This window comes from Podarcis liolepis (assembly GCF_965112155.1).
Source record: "Podarcis liolepis genome assembly, chromosome: 11".
In the NCBI taxonomy this organism is placed as follows: Eukaryota; Metazoa; Chordata; class Lepidosauria; order Squamata; family Lacertidae; genus Podarcis; species Podarcis liolepis.
Genome location: NC_139565.1, coordinates 37,595,226 through 37,611,311, shown reverse-complemented (window position 1 = coordinate 37,611,311; position 16,086 = coordinate 37,595,226). Strand labels below are relative to the sequence as shown.

Below are 16,086 nucleotides of genomic sequence, written 5' to 3'. Positions count from 1 at the left end.
AGAACTGGGGCTCTCTCTAGTAAACTGTACTATATTATACCCATCTAGATACTTAGCAATTCCTTTGTTTTGCACATTCAAGGGCTTGGAGAACTTGGAGTAATGACCTTCAGAGTTTCTTCCAACTCTACAGTTCTCTGAGTCTATGATTCTATTCATGAGTTGTTTATCTTGACTTTTATAAAGGAAGCCTAAACCTTTTCATTGAAAATGAGAATTTAAAAGTTATCGTGCAACTTAGGCTCATTACACAATCTGAGAATGAATTAAATCCCGTAAACCGCAGTTATCAAGCAATATCACATCACACATCACACCAGGGATTGCAAATCTGAAGCCATCCAAATGTTGTAGCAGTCCTGAACCCAATATTCAGATATAATGCGAGTTTTTGTCCAGCATCATCTGAAGAGCCAAGGATTAGCCATCATTGCCTTACACTGGTCCTACAAGTCTCTACCATGGGCGTAGCCAGGGGGGCAGCTGCCCCTCCAAGATCAAGTAAAACAATAGAAATACTTAACTAACTGACCAATCACGTTGGTTCTGCCCCCCCAACAAAAATCCTGGCTACACCCATAGTCTCTACTGCAGTCTTGAAAGTAAGTTCACAATAGAAAAGCCATCCAAACATGTGGGCTAGGTAAAGGAGCCCCTGACCATTAGGTCCAGTCGTGGCTGACTCTGGGGTTGCGGCGCTCATCTTGCTTTATTGGCTGAGGGAGCCGGCGTACAGCTTCCAGGTCATGTGGCCAGCATGACTAAGCCGCTTCTGGCGAACCAGAGAAGTGCATGGAAACACCATTTAACTTCCTGCCAGAGCGGTACCTATTTATCTACTTGCACTTTGACGTGCTTTCGAACTGCTAGGTTGGCAGGAGATGGGACCGAACAATGGGAGCTCACCCTGTCACAGGGATTCGAACCGCTGACCTTCTGATCGGCAAGTCCCGGGCTCTGTGGTTTAACCCACAGCGCCACCCGCGTCCCTATATAACATGTGGGCTACTGGCCTATAAAAACTCAAACCATAATACAATTGTTAGGCTATCAAGATGTCATGATTTTTAGGATGATCTGCATCACAGACTTAACGGCCCTATACGGCCTAGGACCCTCGTACCTACGGGACCGCCTCTCCTGGTATGCCCCACAGAGAAACCTACGGTCTGCAAAAATAACATCCTCAGGGTCCCAGGCCTCAGAGAGGTTAGGCTGGCCTCAACTAGAGCCAGGGCCTTCTCAGCTGCGGCTCCAATCTGGTGGAATGCTCTGTCACAAGAGACTAGGGCCATGCGGGACCTGACATCTTTCCGCAGGGCCTGCAAGACAGAGTTGTTCCGCCAGGCCTTTGGTCAGGGCGCAGCCTGACTCCCTCCTCTGGCAACCTGCACAGAATTTTGCTTAATCGGTTGCCATCAATCTGATTTTAATTAATTTTTATAATGAAATATTTTTAATTGTGTGATTATTGTTGTTAGCCGCCCTGAGCCCGGCTTCGGCTGGGGAGGGCGGGATATAAATAAAATTTATTATTATTATTATTATTATTATTATTATTATTATTAACCCGATTTAATAGTTACTCCCTCTTCCCAGGCAACTCTGAGAATTGTAATTTAGAGGTTGTGAGTTCACGGGAGAATTTTTACAAGCCTCACCAAATGTGCGGAAAGAACCATAACAATTGGACTTGTTTTTTTAAATATTAGATTTATTTAGGTTGGTGGAGAATCATGTTTTAGAACCAACATAATAGCAACCATGCATTGAATTTATTTTGAAAGTGGACTTCACAGCTCTGCCTTTAAACTTCAAAATTCTACATAGGTTAACTCTGCTAAGGTGTTCTGTGCTATACTAGGGCTGGATTGATTAAGTTTATGATTGTCTAAAGAAGAAAGCATGCTTTCAAAGTTAGTAAGGAAAAAATATTTTGAAGTTTCTATTTCAAAAGCCTTTGGGGAGGGAATTCCACCAGATCCCATAAAAACTGTTTGCTCACCATCCACAATTAAAGTCCACATGTACATCTACTTTACTCCAGATATTACATCAATAAGCTGAATACAGACACTGCTCAAAAGAGATCCCAAGACACACTGAAACTAAGCTCAGACGATTACTCCAGCCTTCTTCAATCCTAGTTCAAACCAAACCAGTCGGTGTCAGACCTCACATCCTGACTTCAGACCTTTTCAGCAGCAAGGAATTGCAACGGCAGCTAAAAAACAAAATTTAAAGCAAAGCCTTCTCTACAGAACATTAACAGGTGGCAGGCAAAGGAGATGATCGCCTCTTGGAAGACCTTCAGTCCTAGCATCCCTTTTAGGAACCTATTGGCAGCTTTGAAAGCGACTAGGAATTATTTTCCATTACGGACCGTGTGTGGCCAGATAAGAGATCGGAGAGGAAGATGCTGTTACCGGCAGCATCTATTGGCCAGGTCTGAGGCAGAGCGCATCGCCGGTCGCCGTCCCTCTTGGGACGCAGAGCCACCCGCCCCTCCTACCTTCCGCCCACCTGGCCACCAGAGCGGCGGACCCGGGAGACCCTTAACGGGGAGCCCTTTCCTCCCGCAGGGAAAACAAGGGAGGCCCGGAGCGGGAGCACAGAAGAGCCGAGAGGAGGAGGACTCGCCCTCCCGTTCCCAGCACAAAAGAGGCGCCTCAGTCTCCCCGGCAAACGCGGCGGGTCCAGGGGGAGGGGGGTGGGGCACGCCGGAGACGAGGCCTCCGCGGCGAGGGGGAGGACCTTGCAGGTCCATTCACGGGACTGGGGGGGAATACCTTAGCCCACGGGCCTCCCCGCCACCGAACCCGCGTCAACGCGACACGCCCGGCTTCTCGGCCCGAAGCGTCGCCGCCGCCTCCCCGCCGCTCTTACCTTGAAAGGGTTGTTGAGGTCCGGGTCGGCGAAAGGGTTGCTGTCGAAGTCCGACATGGCGCGGGGAGGGGGGTCTGTCGGGCGCTGCGATGCGCGGATGGCGGCGGCGGCGGACAGCGACTCCGGCCGAGCGCCCCACAGGCTGCTTCGTGTGGCTCCCCCCCTCCCCCGCCGATGTCAGCGCAGGTAGATCCGGCACGAAGTGCCCGCCCCTCCTCCCGAACACGGAGCAAGCCGATTGGGCGCAAAGGCCTCCAAAATGGCCACCCCGGAAGTGACGTAGAAAGCTGCGTCAGCACCTGATTAAAATGGAAGGGTGAAAGGGAGATGGGTTGGCGGAAAGAGAGGCGGAGGTTCAAAAGAGGGCGGTGAAAGTATGTGGGGAGGTGGCCTGCTCTTGCTTTCCGTCCCATCCTCTTTCCTTCGTGTACTTCTATGGAAGAGTCGCTTATTCTCTTAAGGGTTTTGTTCTCGCCTTATAGGTGAGAGAGGAAGGGGCGAACTTTTCATAGGGTCATGATAGAGTCATGGAATTGTAGAGTTGGAAGAGATCCCGAGGGTCATCTAGTTCAATCCCTCGCGATGCAGGAATCTCAACTAAAGCATCCATGGAAGATGGCCACCCAACCTCTGCTTAAAAGCTTCCAAGGAAGGAGAGTGCACTACCTTCCGAGGGAGTCCGTTCCACTGTCGAACAGCTCTCACTGTCAGAAAGTTATAAAAAAAATGGCCAGTAGCTTTCGTGTACAGTGGTACCTCAGGTTACATACGCTTCAGGTTACATACTCCGCTAACCCAGAAAAAGTGCTTCAGATTAAGAACTTTGCTTTAGGATGAGAACAGAAATCGGGCTCCGGCGCCGCGGCCGCAGTGGGAGGCCTCATTAGCTAAAGTGGTGCTTCAGGTTAAGAACAGTTTCAGGTTAAGTACGGACCTCCGGAACGAATTAAGTACTTAACCCGAGGTACCACTGTATAAGCTTCTTTCTGAAGAAGTGTGCATGCACACGAAAGCTTATATCCAGGACATACTTAGTTGGTCTCTAAGGTGCTACTGGACAATTTTTTTATTTATTTCGACTGTGTCAGACCAACATGGCTACCTACCTGAATCTTGTCAGAAAGTTATTCCTGATGTTCTGAGGCAGATGTTCTTCCTTTTTTCTATTTGTAACACATGGGGATTCCCTGAGTGCTGTTCACAAACACTTCAATGGTGATACTGAATTGAAATGAGTGGTATTCAGCTAAGTTCCACTCACATTAAACCTGTTGAAATCAATGGATCTTAGTCATGTTCATAAATTTCAGTGGGTCTACTCTGTTGAATACCACCCATCATGGTGTTTGTGTTTTAATCATTAGTTTAAGAAGTTATCTCCACAACCTTTCTGGATGTCCTATGAATTTCAGGCTCTGGTCTTATATTGCTTAGGAATAAATACAACTGGATTCCTTGTGGATCAAATAAGATAGTGCATGAGAAAACAAGTGTTTAAAAAGTAGACAACAATTTTGCAGGATGACTGTTTCAAAAGAGTCTCCTTTATTTCAGGGATCACTTAGTTCAGTATGACTCCTGAGTAAAATGTGGATAGGTTTGAGCTGCATATATCCCCCCCCCCATTTTAACCCTATTTGTAATTGTTTTTCAGATTATATTTTAAGAATTACTTTGCCCTTGTGGTGTAGTGGTTAAGAGCGGTAGTCTCGTAATCTGGGGAACTGGGTTCGCGTCCCCGCTCCTCCACATGCAGCTGCTGGGTGACCTTGGGCCAGTCACACGTCTTTGAAGTCTCTCAGCCCCACTCACCACACAGAGTGTTTGTTGTGGGGGAGGAAGGGAAAGGAGAATGTTAACCGCTTTGAAACTCCTTAAAGGGAGTGAAAGGCGGGATATCAAATCCAAACTCTTCTTCTTCTTGGGAATAGGTATTTGTGACCAATGTGAGCAAAGTCTCGGGCTTTGGATGCTGTTCTATCACCGCCCCCCCCCAATAGTCTGCTTTGTTTTGACAGTTTTGTACTCTGGTAAAGTGAATTTTGCTTGCTGTTCAATTTCATCAAAATTAACCCAACTGTTTGATATGAACTGCAGTAGTGAGCAGCAAATATTTGCACACGTGCTTAATGAAATTTGTGAACTTTGGAGTGCCTTTCTAAGTTTATGAAAGTGTGTCCAAAACTAAAACATGAAAATTAATTAAAATCCTTCCATTTTTTGCAGATTTTCAGCCTGTCGTCTAGCATCTCCTTTTTCAGATTCATCACAGTAAATATGACTGAGGGCTTCAACAATGTAAGTAAGCATAACTTTCACTAATAGCTGCAGTAGCTTTGGTGTTAGCCTCCCTTCTTGCATATGATAAATGTTTAGGAACTTTTGACTCAAGAGGCTGATATTTTTGCAGAAGATGAGAAAAAACTTTTGACTCAAGAGGCTGATATTTTTGCAGAAGATGAGAAAAAACAATAAAGCTCATTTATTACGGCAAAAAAATTCACTGCATCCAGGGACAAGTCAGCTGTGGTTTGTCCAACTCGATTTAGGGAATGTCCAGTGCAATGGAATAAACTTTGCAAGCTTGTTCCTTTCCAGAATATTTTGTGGAATGCTGTTATATTTTCCGGTCATATTAGCTGCATTGTCATATGATTTACTGAAATCATATGTACTGAAATCATATGTTCAGTGAAGTAGTTCAGTGTCGGCTCAACCATACTTTCACTGGTGTGGTATTTCAGTTCAAAAAACTCAGAAAGCATTCAGCTGGTGATCCATCGCTAGGAGAAACATATCTAACCATGACAGTAAGTTGATCAACATGGGAAACATCAGGGTTTGAATCAACAGATAAACTAAAATAACCTGCCTGTTTGATGTTGCTCAGTATTGCTTCTTGAACTGTATAAGCCATCAGCTGGATAACCTATTCACATATGGTTTTGGAGAAGTATGATAGCTGACCAGAGCCTTTACTTCCATACTGATTTATGTGAGCACACAGGAAATGATCGAATTTTGCAATTAATTCAAGCAATCTGAGAAAGTTACCATTGTCTGGTGAACCAAATGTTTCATCATTTCCATGAAATGCCAAGCCACGTTCCCCCAAAAGGGAAATCACTGCAATAACTCGCTGAAGTACAGGCAGCTCCAGTAATCCTGCTTTGATTGGTTCTTTGAGTTTTTATGTGAGTGTTTGAGCACACTTTCTTGTTAAGTATGTTAGCAGAGAGTTTGTATGATTTTTAGAGTTTCCATGGGTTTGAACAAGATAAGTGTGATGCCAATCATCAAATCCAGTAGAACCTAAAGTTGTAGTTGAGGTAGTTTGGTTAGAGAAAGGTTTGTGCACAAAACCTTTGACACTTCCTTTCGTGGGGGAATACACTAGCCATTCTTGAGGGTAGATTTATCCATTTACTTTGGTGGAATAGAATAATTTTTTGAACAGATCCAGACTTGGTTTTTAGATGTTTGCTTCAAAGTGGTAAAACGTCCATCCCAGTGCTGACATTCCGATAGACCTTTCTCATCCCAGAATGATATTTCCTTGTTATTTAATGTGGACCATAAACCTATGACATTATTGTCTCTAAAATCACTAGTAGCATGAACTATTGGTATTTTTGTGTGTGCAATGTAAGGGTTTTCACTCAGATAATTTGCTTTATTTTCCAATACTTTAAGACAGTATAGAGCTTGAACTGCAACCATCTCATGGTATGTTCCTTCAGCACCTTGTGTTAATTCTTGGGTCATAGGTCCTATCACTTCGTTGTCACTTTCTCCAGTTGTTTCTGTACTTGTAGTGGTTGTTACCGACAACAATTCTCCTTGAAGGTCTTGGGAGGCTGTGTTCTGTATATGAACTGGTTGTTATTCAGTCTGCTCAGACTACTCAGTGTAGTCTACTTTATTTTCTTTTGTTTGTAAACATGGATGTTCTATATGACGGATTATGTAGGACTGTTTCTGCTTGGTGTACAAAGCCATATGACATGATTGGCTTTAAACATTTGAGTATTTCCTTCTGTTTTGTTTGTTTGTTTGTTTGTTTGTTTTTTGCTTTCATTTACTAGCAGCACTTTCATAGCGCTTACTCATCATTTTTTTCACAAAAAGTCAAAATTAAATATTGTGATTCACAGTGATATAAAATGCAGTGATGAGAACACTTATATTGCTTTATCATTTGATTCTGAGTAGTTTTAAAGCCTCTGTGAAATTTACTAAACAGTAGAGTATGCACTTGTGTAACTGTTATACAGTCATAGATTCATACACCACATGTTTAATATTAGTAAGCAACTGGGCCTATATAGTAAAATCTGCCTGTTTAATTTTTTTATTTTGCAAGAGGCCAAGGCCCCCCTAGATTATAAGGCCCTGCGCTGCAGCTAGCTCAGCCCATATGTAAATCAGATCTTTGGGCCTCAGGCCTCCATGGTGAGGACCCCACCCAATGGGGGCTTTATGCATAAGCACATGCTCTTTATGCATAAGCATCCAAGAGTTGTCCATGATGGCTCTGTCCCAAGTTCCCTTCTTGTTAGCTTTATTGCCTTTTGATTAGGTTGCAAGTTTTAATTGCAGCCTAATCAAAAAGCAATCAAGCTAAAAAGGTATTTAGGCAATTAATAATCTATCATTAAGGCTATGTGGGCCAATCCAATGCATTGAATTTTATTCAGAAGTAAGCCCTGTTAAGTTCAGTGAGGCTTGCTCCAACATAAGTGTGCCTAGGGTTATTGAATCCTTAATTTCAGATCAAAATCTGCCCCTTCCCTTTAGTTAAATAGGCTTGATAATAAAGCATGTGCCACTGTTCCTATCATGCAGGTCCATCACCATATAGTAAATGTAATAAAACAAAGATAGGTGAAAAAAGGAGCACCCATCTTTTTGTTGTGCTTGTAGACACGACTAAATGACTAAACAAAAACAACAAAAAGATGGGTCTCCTTTTTTCACTGTATCTAAAAATAACACATTTACAATAAGGTAAACCCACAATCCTTTTCCTAATGGCACTAGAAATTACAGGTAAATCAATCTGATGGTGCTTAGCAGAAATTGATGTCCATACTCATGTTAAATCTTCATCTGCTGTGATACTGATGAGATTATATGCTCATTTTTAGTCATATTTCTTCCTGGCATGTTGAGGTATTAGACAATATTCTGTATTCCATACAGTGCTCCTAATTTGATAGGGGGAAATTAAAATACAATTTCTTTGTAGCACCAAGGGCAGCTTTTATTTATTATGCTTAAGTTGGCTTATTTAAAAGGAATATTCTTTACAACGTACATAACCTAAGTCAAAAGCCACACTTTAGCTTTTGTGCAATATGCGCCAAACCCCATTTTTATGGCAGCTAGCTTGTCATATTTGGTCTGGCTAAGTTGAGACAAAGATCTAGTCCCTGTTTACCTCCACATTCCAGCCCTTCAACCCATTGTCCCCTTACCATCCAAGTCTCATTGCCTGACCTCATCTTCTGTCATGTGGCAACTGTTTACCTGCTTCTGTTTTACAGCTCCCAGGTATACTGATTTTCAGCTTCTCTCCTGGTTCAGGGTCTGTGGTAAAACACACACACAGTAACTCCTGCTTAATGAAGGTGTTCTCCTAGATCACTGCCTCAAGCAACAAATTCTTTAGCTATCTTTGTTGAGGTTTTTTATCTAAGTCAGGGATCAGCAACCTTTTTCAGCCATGGGCCAGTCCACCGTCTCTCAGACCTTGTGGGGGGCCGGACTATATTTTTTTTTGGGGGGGGGGAATGAACGAATTCCTATGCCCCACAAATAACCCAAAGATGCATTTTAAATAAAAGCACACATTCTACTCATGTAAAAACACACTGATTCCCGAACCGCCCGCAGGCCGGATTGAGAAGGCAATTGGGCCGCATCTGGCCCACGGGCCTTAGGTTGCCTACCTTTGATCTAAGTTCTAAGAAGGTACTTTATTGTGTGTGACAACACTCAGGTATGCCAGTGAAGTGGAACCCATGTGGCTGCCTTATATGAGTGGACCACATTACATCTACATCCCAAATTGGGAATGGAGGGTCAGAAGAAAATAACCTTGTTTTTAGGATTGCTCACCCCATTAAACCTGGTGAAATGTGTCATTTATGTCTATCCTCATTTGCTCTCTTTTCCTGTTAGTAAAAGCTACTTAGGTATTTGTTTTTGCACATGAAATGCAGCAAACAAAGAACTGCATAAATATTATAAAATGTAGCTGGTGAAATTAAACTCTTCCAACCATGTGCTTGTTTTGAACAGAAGCATAAGTTTTACTGGCTGACTCTACTACATTTTCCACTTCTTTTATTTGAGTACAATAAAAGCTAGTAAGGAAAAATAAAATGCAGAAAATAGCTGTAAGAATGTTTCATGGTACGCCACATGACGCAAACTGAACTATTTAGTTTATCTGGTCTAGGAGAAGATTTCAGCTATTTTATATTGAGCAGATGATAAGGCCAATAAATAATAGGTTATATTAGGCAGATTGCAAGGCTATGAAGTGGCAAAATATGTGGAAGAGACAGATGACTTCCCTTCAAGTAAACATTCATAGAATAGTGTCATAGAATAGTGCTCTCTCTGCTGTGGATGTAATTTATCTTGATTTCAGCAGAACATTTGACAAAGTTCCCCATGATCTTTTGATTAGCAAACTGGCTAAATGCTGGCTCGATTATAATACTGTCATGAGGATTCATAGCTGGTTGCAAAACTCCTCAAAGTCCTCATCAAGCTTGATGGAATGGAAAACTGTGATGAAACTAACAAAATGAAATTCCACAGGAACAACTGCAAAACTCTCCATTTAGGCAGAAGACAAAAATGCACAGGCATGGGATGGAGAAATTCCTGGCCTAGCAGTAGTACCTGTGAAAGAGCTATCTAGATTGCAGTTGATCACAAGCAGAACCTGGGTCAGCAATGTAGAGCGAGTAGGGGGGAATCTCTAATGCCACTCTAAGCTGCATTAATAGATGACACTGGGGAGGGATCCAGTGGGCTGGGAAGCTTTCTATCTGGGTTAGGAGATCCTGGGGACGATCTTGTGGGTGGGTGTATGTGGAATTTCCCTCGCTTTGTCCCATCTCCCCATCAATCCCCACAGTACAAGGCACAGGCTCCACCACTGTAGCTGCCAGCAGCTGGTTCTGGCTCGCCTATCGCACCACAGCTCCACCTCTGGAGCTGTCAGAAACCAAGTGCAGTCCCACCTCTCCAGAGGAGGTTGTTGCCCCGCCTGTTCCATCAGCTTTTGATGAGGCAGTAACACTTCCTCCATTGCCTGTCATGGAGACACCAGTGCAGGCGTGAGCAGATGGTTGTACGCCCAGTCTAAGAAGCAGAACCAGTTGCTGCACTTTGTTGTGCCCACCCCTTTCCCTTGGAACAGTGTTTCAGGGGCCGTGTCATTGCTCGGTCTCTGTCTTTGCTTGTGCAGCCATGTGCATGTATGCTGTGCCCCAGAACTTCAATTTACCTATACTGTACAGTGTGCTGATTTGAGCGTTGAAGCTGTGGATAGAAACTGCAACCTGAGTTCTTCAATGAGTGGGAGCCACGACAGGCTGTTGTAATGAGAGCCCAGATCTAATGAGCTCAAGTTACAGGAGGCTAGATGTCTATTGAACATTAGGATAAACTATTTATTGGTAAAAGCGCTACCACGTATTGTAGGTTGCAACTCTCACAAGTCCCATCTAGCAGCCAACAACTGCATTTACCGTATTTTTCGCCCTATAGGACGCACTTTTTCCCCTCCAAAAATGAAGGGGAAATGTGTGTGCGTCCTATGGGGCGAATGCAGGCTTTTGCTGAAGCCTGGAGAGCGAGAGGGGTCGGTGCGCACTGACCCCTCTCGCTCTCCAGGCTTCAGGAAGCTATCCGCAAGTCTTGCAAGCCCGGCGGGATGTCCCGCGGGCTCGCAAGGCTTGCGGGCAGCAGCCTGCACCCAAAAGCTGGGGACAGCGGGGAGGCGCAGCGCCACCACCCCGCTCCTCCCCCCCCCGCGAGCCCCACAAGCTTGGGGGATAAGGGGGTGGCGGAGCGCCGCCACCCCGCTATTCCCCGACCTGATCTGGAGGCTGGGGGGAGGGGGAGAAGCAAGCTTGCTTCTCCCCCCTGCCAGCCCCACAAGCTCGGGGGATAGGGGGATGGCAGAGCGCCACCACCCCGCTATTCCCCGACCTGATCTGGAGGCTGGCGGGGGGGGGGAGCAAGCCTGCTTCTCCCCCCCGCCAGCCCCACAAGCTCGCGGGATAGCGGGGCAAGCTGTCCCTGAAGGCAGAAGAGGGAGACGGAGCGCTCCGTCTCCCTCTTCTAGCTTGGGATGGTTGCGCAAACCTGGGGGGGAAATAAAAAAAAATTCCCTTGATTTCCCCCCAAAAAAACTAGGTGCATCCTATGGGCCGGTGCGTCCTATAGGGCGAAAAATACGGTATGCAGATTCATCTTGTTACACTGGCCTCACTCTCTTCATTTTTTGTGTGTAGCAGAAAAGCTCAATAAAAATAACCATGTCTGCAGTTATGTGTTGGGGATTGCATTCCTGCTATAGTTAGTTTTTTGCTCTTTATAGGCGATGGCTATGGTAGTCATGTAGCACTAAGAGCACTAATTGTTGGGATAGCTCAGTTATTAGAGCATGAGACTCTTAATCTCAGGATCATGGGTTCAAACCCCATGTTGGGCAAAAACTTCGAGCATTGCAGGAGATTGGTCTCTTCCAACGATACAATTCTATGTTTCTAAATTAAGGACTTAATAATACAATCTTATGTTACACTTGTCTATTCCTGGTTTAGTGAATACAGTATATGGGATTTCAGTTTTAGAGGTAAATGCCAGACTATATTCCTGTTCATAAAGTGTAAACTGGGAAATGTTAATAGTGGCAGTAAGCAGTGATTATTAAGTGAAGTTAATTTTAATGTTTTCTGTGAAAACATCTACCTCTGGTGCTCACAGTTGGAATTACAGAAAGAAAAATTCAGGCAAGCCTTTCCCAGCACATGGAAGTCAACATCTGTTTTTATTTGTTTTTATCTTAAACTTGCTTGTAATTCTATTTTGATTTTTTTTGTTCCTGGTTTTTTTTAACCGAAAATTTTAATGTTTATTTTTGCAAACCACTTAGAAGTTCTATTTACAATAAAACAGTGTGTACTGTTTGTTAAATATATAGTAAACTATTACATCGTGAAATAAGAAATTGAAACTCTAAATATCATAATACTGTTCCCCAAACTGTACCCTGTGACCTGGATTGCAAACTACAGCAGTAAATCAGGAACAGTGGGAAGTAGCTGTTCTGGTGACTTCCAGGCACTCTGTTAACCAAGTAGCAGTGCTACTGAAATCCACAGGGGTTTTAAACCTGTTTGTTTGGGATAATTGGAGTAGTTAATAGCTTCACATGAGTTCAACCTGCCATTTGACTTCAGGCTGCTGAAGTATCTTTGTTACTAAATCTTTAGAATGTGTTTTAGTTACTCTGAAGTCTTCCCTTTGGAAAAGACATTTAGTAAACCTGATCTGTTCAGATTAATACAGAGTCAAAAGCACAATTGTGGCAAAGAATTTCAAGCTAAGATTTTGTCTGATACATTAGTTTCACCATACTTCTACTGCATGTCATCAGAGTAAACACACCTGCAACCCAAGAATGATAAAGTGGATTTTCTGTTAACATCAGTCAGAAAAGAGGAGTTTGCTTCTGTGAAAAACACATCAGTGATATTGTTCTACAAAGCTGATATATGACTGCAGTCTCACATTTGGTTAAGTTTGGAATATTGGAACAAAGGAACTCAGATCATTGGTCCATTCAGCTCAGTATTTGTCCACACTGCCTGGTAGTGGTGGCTCTAATGGATTTCAGATAGGGGACATTTTCAGACCTACCTGGAGATTGAACAGGGATCTTCTGCATGCAAAGCAGATGCTCTGTCACTGAGCTATGCCTCTTCACATTGGCTTCATGTGTGAAAGAGCACTTAGTCTTTTCCCATTTTCTCTTGTTTCTCTCTGCCCCCCCGTCTTTGATAGTTTAGATGACATTACGTAACACTTTGACCTTGACAGCCTAGATCAGGCATCCCCAACCTGTGGCCTTCCAGATGTTTTGGCCTACAACTCCCATGATTCCTAGCTAACAGGACCAGTGGTCAGGGATGATGGGAATTGTAGTCCAAAACACCTGGAGGGTCGAAGGTTGGGGATGCCTGGCGTAGATGGCAGCATTCTCACCGTTACACATTCAAGATGGCTAATCTTTTCCAGTGTGTGTGCATTCTTGTGTGCATTTGCATTAGGAGTCCTTGTGAAAAAATCTAAAAGTTTAATTTACTTTGTGACTGGTGAAATAAGACACTCACATTGAGGGTCAATCTCTGCATTAATATGTTTCCTATTTTTTGTAGTTTAAAAATACTTATGGTTTACATACAATACTTTTCTTACTACAGTGGTACCTCTGGTTACGTACCTAATTCATTCCAGAGGTCTGTGCTTAACCAGAAACTGTTTTAACCTGAAGCTCCATTTTAGCTAATGGGGCCTCCTGCTGCTGTCGCACCGCCAGAGTACAATTTCTGTTCTCATCCTGAAGCAAAGTTCTTAACCCGAGGTACTATTTCTGGGTTAGCGGAGTCTGTAACCTGAAGCGTATGTAACCTGAAGCGTATGTAACCCGAGGTACCACTGTATGTGGTTTTGTGCTAGTCAGTTTTCCCCTCGCATCACCTATGAAAGCAAAAGCTTTGGAAGAGCTCTCTGACCTTTAGAACAGATAAATTTCTATTTCCTTTCAAAGCCGAGAAGAGAAACTGCATTACAAAAGCACCAACTTGCATGTCTAAAAGCTTCAAGCTTCCACAACTGAGCCCTGTATGGACACTGCACTGAGGCAAACTGTACGAGGACTCTGTGACAAAAAAGCCTGATTAATTTTCTGCTAGTCTGAAATTACCATCTGTGTATCTAGTGTTGTTTCCAAAATAGATCTCTCAAATTCCTCATCCTTGATCTGCCAAGAAAATAATTTATTGGCCTTTTCACCTCGTTCATATACAAGCGCACTTGAGTGTAGCAAATGCTTACAGATCTGATTCTCAGACAATTTGTTACATTCCATCCAGAAACCATTTATGAATGATCAAATATTAGAAAAGATTTTACACTAGGGCAAATAAGTTAAGTGTTTCACTCTCTGCAAAATGTTATTGGTTTCTGGACTGTATCCTTTCTGCACCTTTTTTCCTCTTCATTACTGGGTTACCACAGAGAGCCAAGAGGCTGCTTGTAGACTCACAATAGGGCAACTGATCTGAGGGAGCTGGTTGTATGCAGTTTCAAGCTAGGAGGTGAAATGGTGTCACACTGACACATCTGAGGAACGGTACAAGCAGCCAGTTTACCATGCAGGTAGTTTGATTGGCCATCACGCAGCAGGCAGTTTGTAGTTACCCTTAGCATTCATGTTTTAGTTAGAAAACTAATCTTACTTTTTCCTGCCCTGCAACACATCTGAAATGTGTTGTACCTTGTGCCATTTTCTGCGTTCACCAAACAGAATTCTCCCTTGCTTGTGAATGAAATAAATAATCTGGTTGAATTAGGAGGATGCTTCTAGTCTAGCATCCTTTTTCCAATAGCGACCACCTAGGTGTTTATGATAAATATATGTTAAGTGTAATTTTTTAATTGACACTGAAATAGAGAATGCCTCAATGTGTATTACTGAAGGCTTTAACATGGTGATTTTCCATGGAGCTATATTGAAGTCAAGAATAGGACTCTGAGCTCCTTGATGGGTTGATAATTGTTATTGTTGTGTTTAACCTTAGATAACACAAGAGGTAGTGAATTGCAAATTTCTCTGTCTTGGAAGGGTTGTGGCTGAAGCTCTGTGGAAGTAAGATGCCTCTCCAGGAGCTCAACAGCCTTAAGAGCTGGAGTTCAGACTAATGAAGCCTGTGAGGGGGAGAACTGTGTTTTTCAGCTTTGATAAGTTATTTTATTTCTAAAAAGATGTTGAGCCTGTGCTTGGATAACCATATGTTTTATGAATTTTTTTGGATATATCTTTGATGTTTTTGTTCTGTTTTGAAGAAATTTCTGCAAGTAAAGTTTCGAATCAAACAAATGGGTCTAGACAATTTTTATTCAAAAAGGAGTCAGTTTTTATGCATCCAGTCACTTCAGGCTGCACAATATTAATGTCTGCAATATCATATAAGCGGAGCATGTGGTCATGAATTGAAAAGGTATAGGATATGATGTAAGCATGTTTGTGGGTTGTCTGTGACCCCACCACATTTTAATCATTCCACTGACAAGTCTGCCAGCAGAGTGTTTCACCAGTGTATCTGAGGTGTTATACTGCTGCCATGATGGATATACCAGAAGATCTTATGTTCTGCTGCTGTAGTGGAACTTTTGTTAAAAAAAACCTGTGTCCCTTCAGCTGGTACACTTTGACTCATAGATTGTTCAGAGACACCCCAATCCAATGCATGTTTACTTAGAAATTCCAAGGTGGGCACAGGATTGTAACCATAGGCTTTTTGAAAAATAAAATCGTTCTTTGTCTTGAATGCTGCTTTGACTCTAGGGAACTGGTTGTTGAATTTGCTCCAGGATGCTTACACACATTCCTGCTTGTTGAAAACAATACATTTCTAATCAGATTACTATACAAACAGTATTGTATATGTCCCCAGTGTTCTTTTTTGCAAAGCAAACTGAAGTTTTCGCAGCTCAGAAGGAAGAAGGGACACAGTGATAGCTTAGCAAGTAGAGGTTAACCTACTATCTTTTCTTCTGAAACCAACACGTATTGTCTAAACCTGGCTCAGGCAGAGCTAAGCTTCCCTCTATTGTAAATATATGATGACACTTTTGATTTGGATTATGTGAATTAGGTCAAGGGAAAATATCTAGATACTATGGATTATTCAAGCATGCCAATAAAGCCTTTGTCTGTTTCCAAGGCAAACACCCATACAAGATTACACATTTTGTTGTTCTGTTGACATTTCTATTGTTGCTTTTTTAATTGTCTGATCTTAAACAAATGAATCATGCTACTCTTTATTAATGCTGCAAAATCTTCTACATAATTTCCCTCTCAGTAAGAATTCCACAAGAGACAGC

At 42.9% G+C, this 16,086-nt stretch overlaps 2 protein-coding genes across 2 annotated transcripts in view; one reads left to right on the top strand and one right to left on the bottom strand.

Moving 5' to 3' along the window:
- Positions 1-3,160, bottom strand: part of SCAMP1 (secretory carrier membrane protein 1) — a 28,961-nt gene extending 25,801 nt beyond the window's left edge. Inside the window, exon 1 of the mRNA XM_083465514.1 lies at positions 2,887-3,160. Coding sequence (XP_083321640.1) covers positions 2,887-2,943 — 57 coding nt within the window. The 5' untranslated portion in view covers positions 2,944-3,160. The remainder of the gene's footprint in view (positions 1-2,886) is intronic.
- A 53-nt stretch (positions 3,161-3,213) lies between these two features.
- The window catches only part of AP3B1 (adaptor related protein complex 3 subunit beta 1), a 142,771-nt gene continuing 129,898 nt past the window's right edge, over positions 3,214-16,086 (top strand). The window contains exons 1-2 of the mRNA XM_083465201.1: positions 3,214-3,368; positions 5,113-5,184. The gene's annotated coding sequence lies outside the window, so the exon portion shown is untranslated. The remainder of the gene's footprint in view (positions 3,369-5,112; positions 5,185-16,086) is intronic.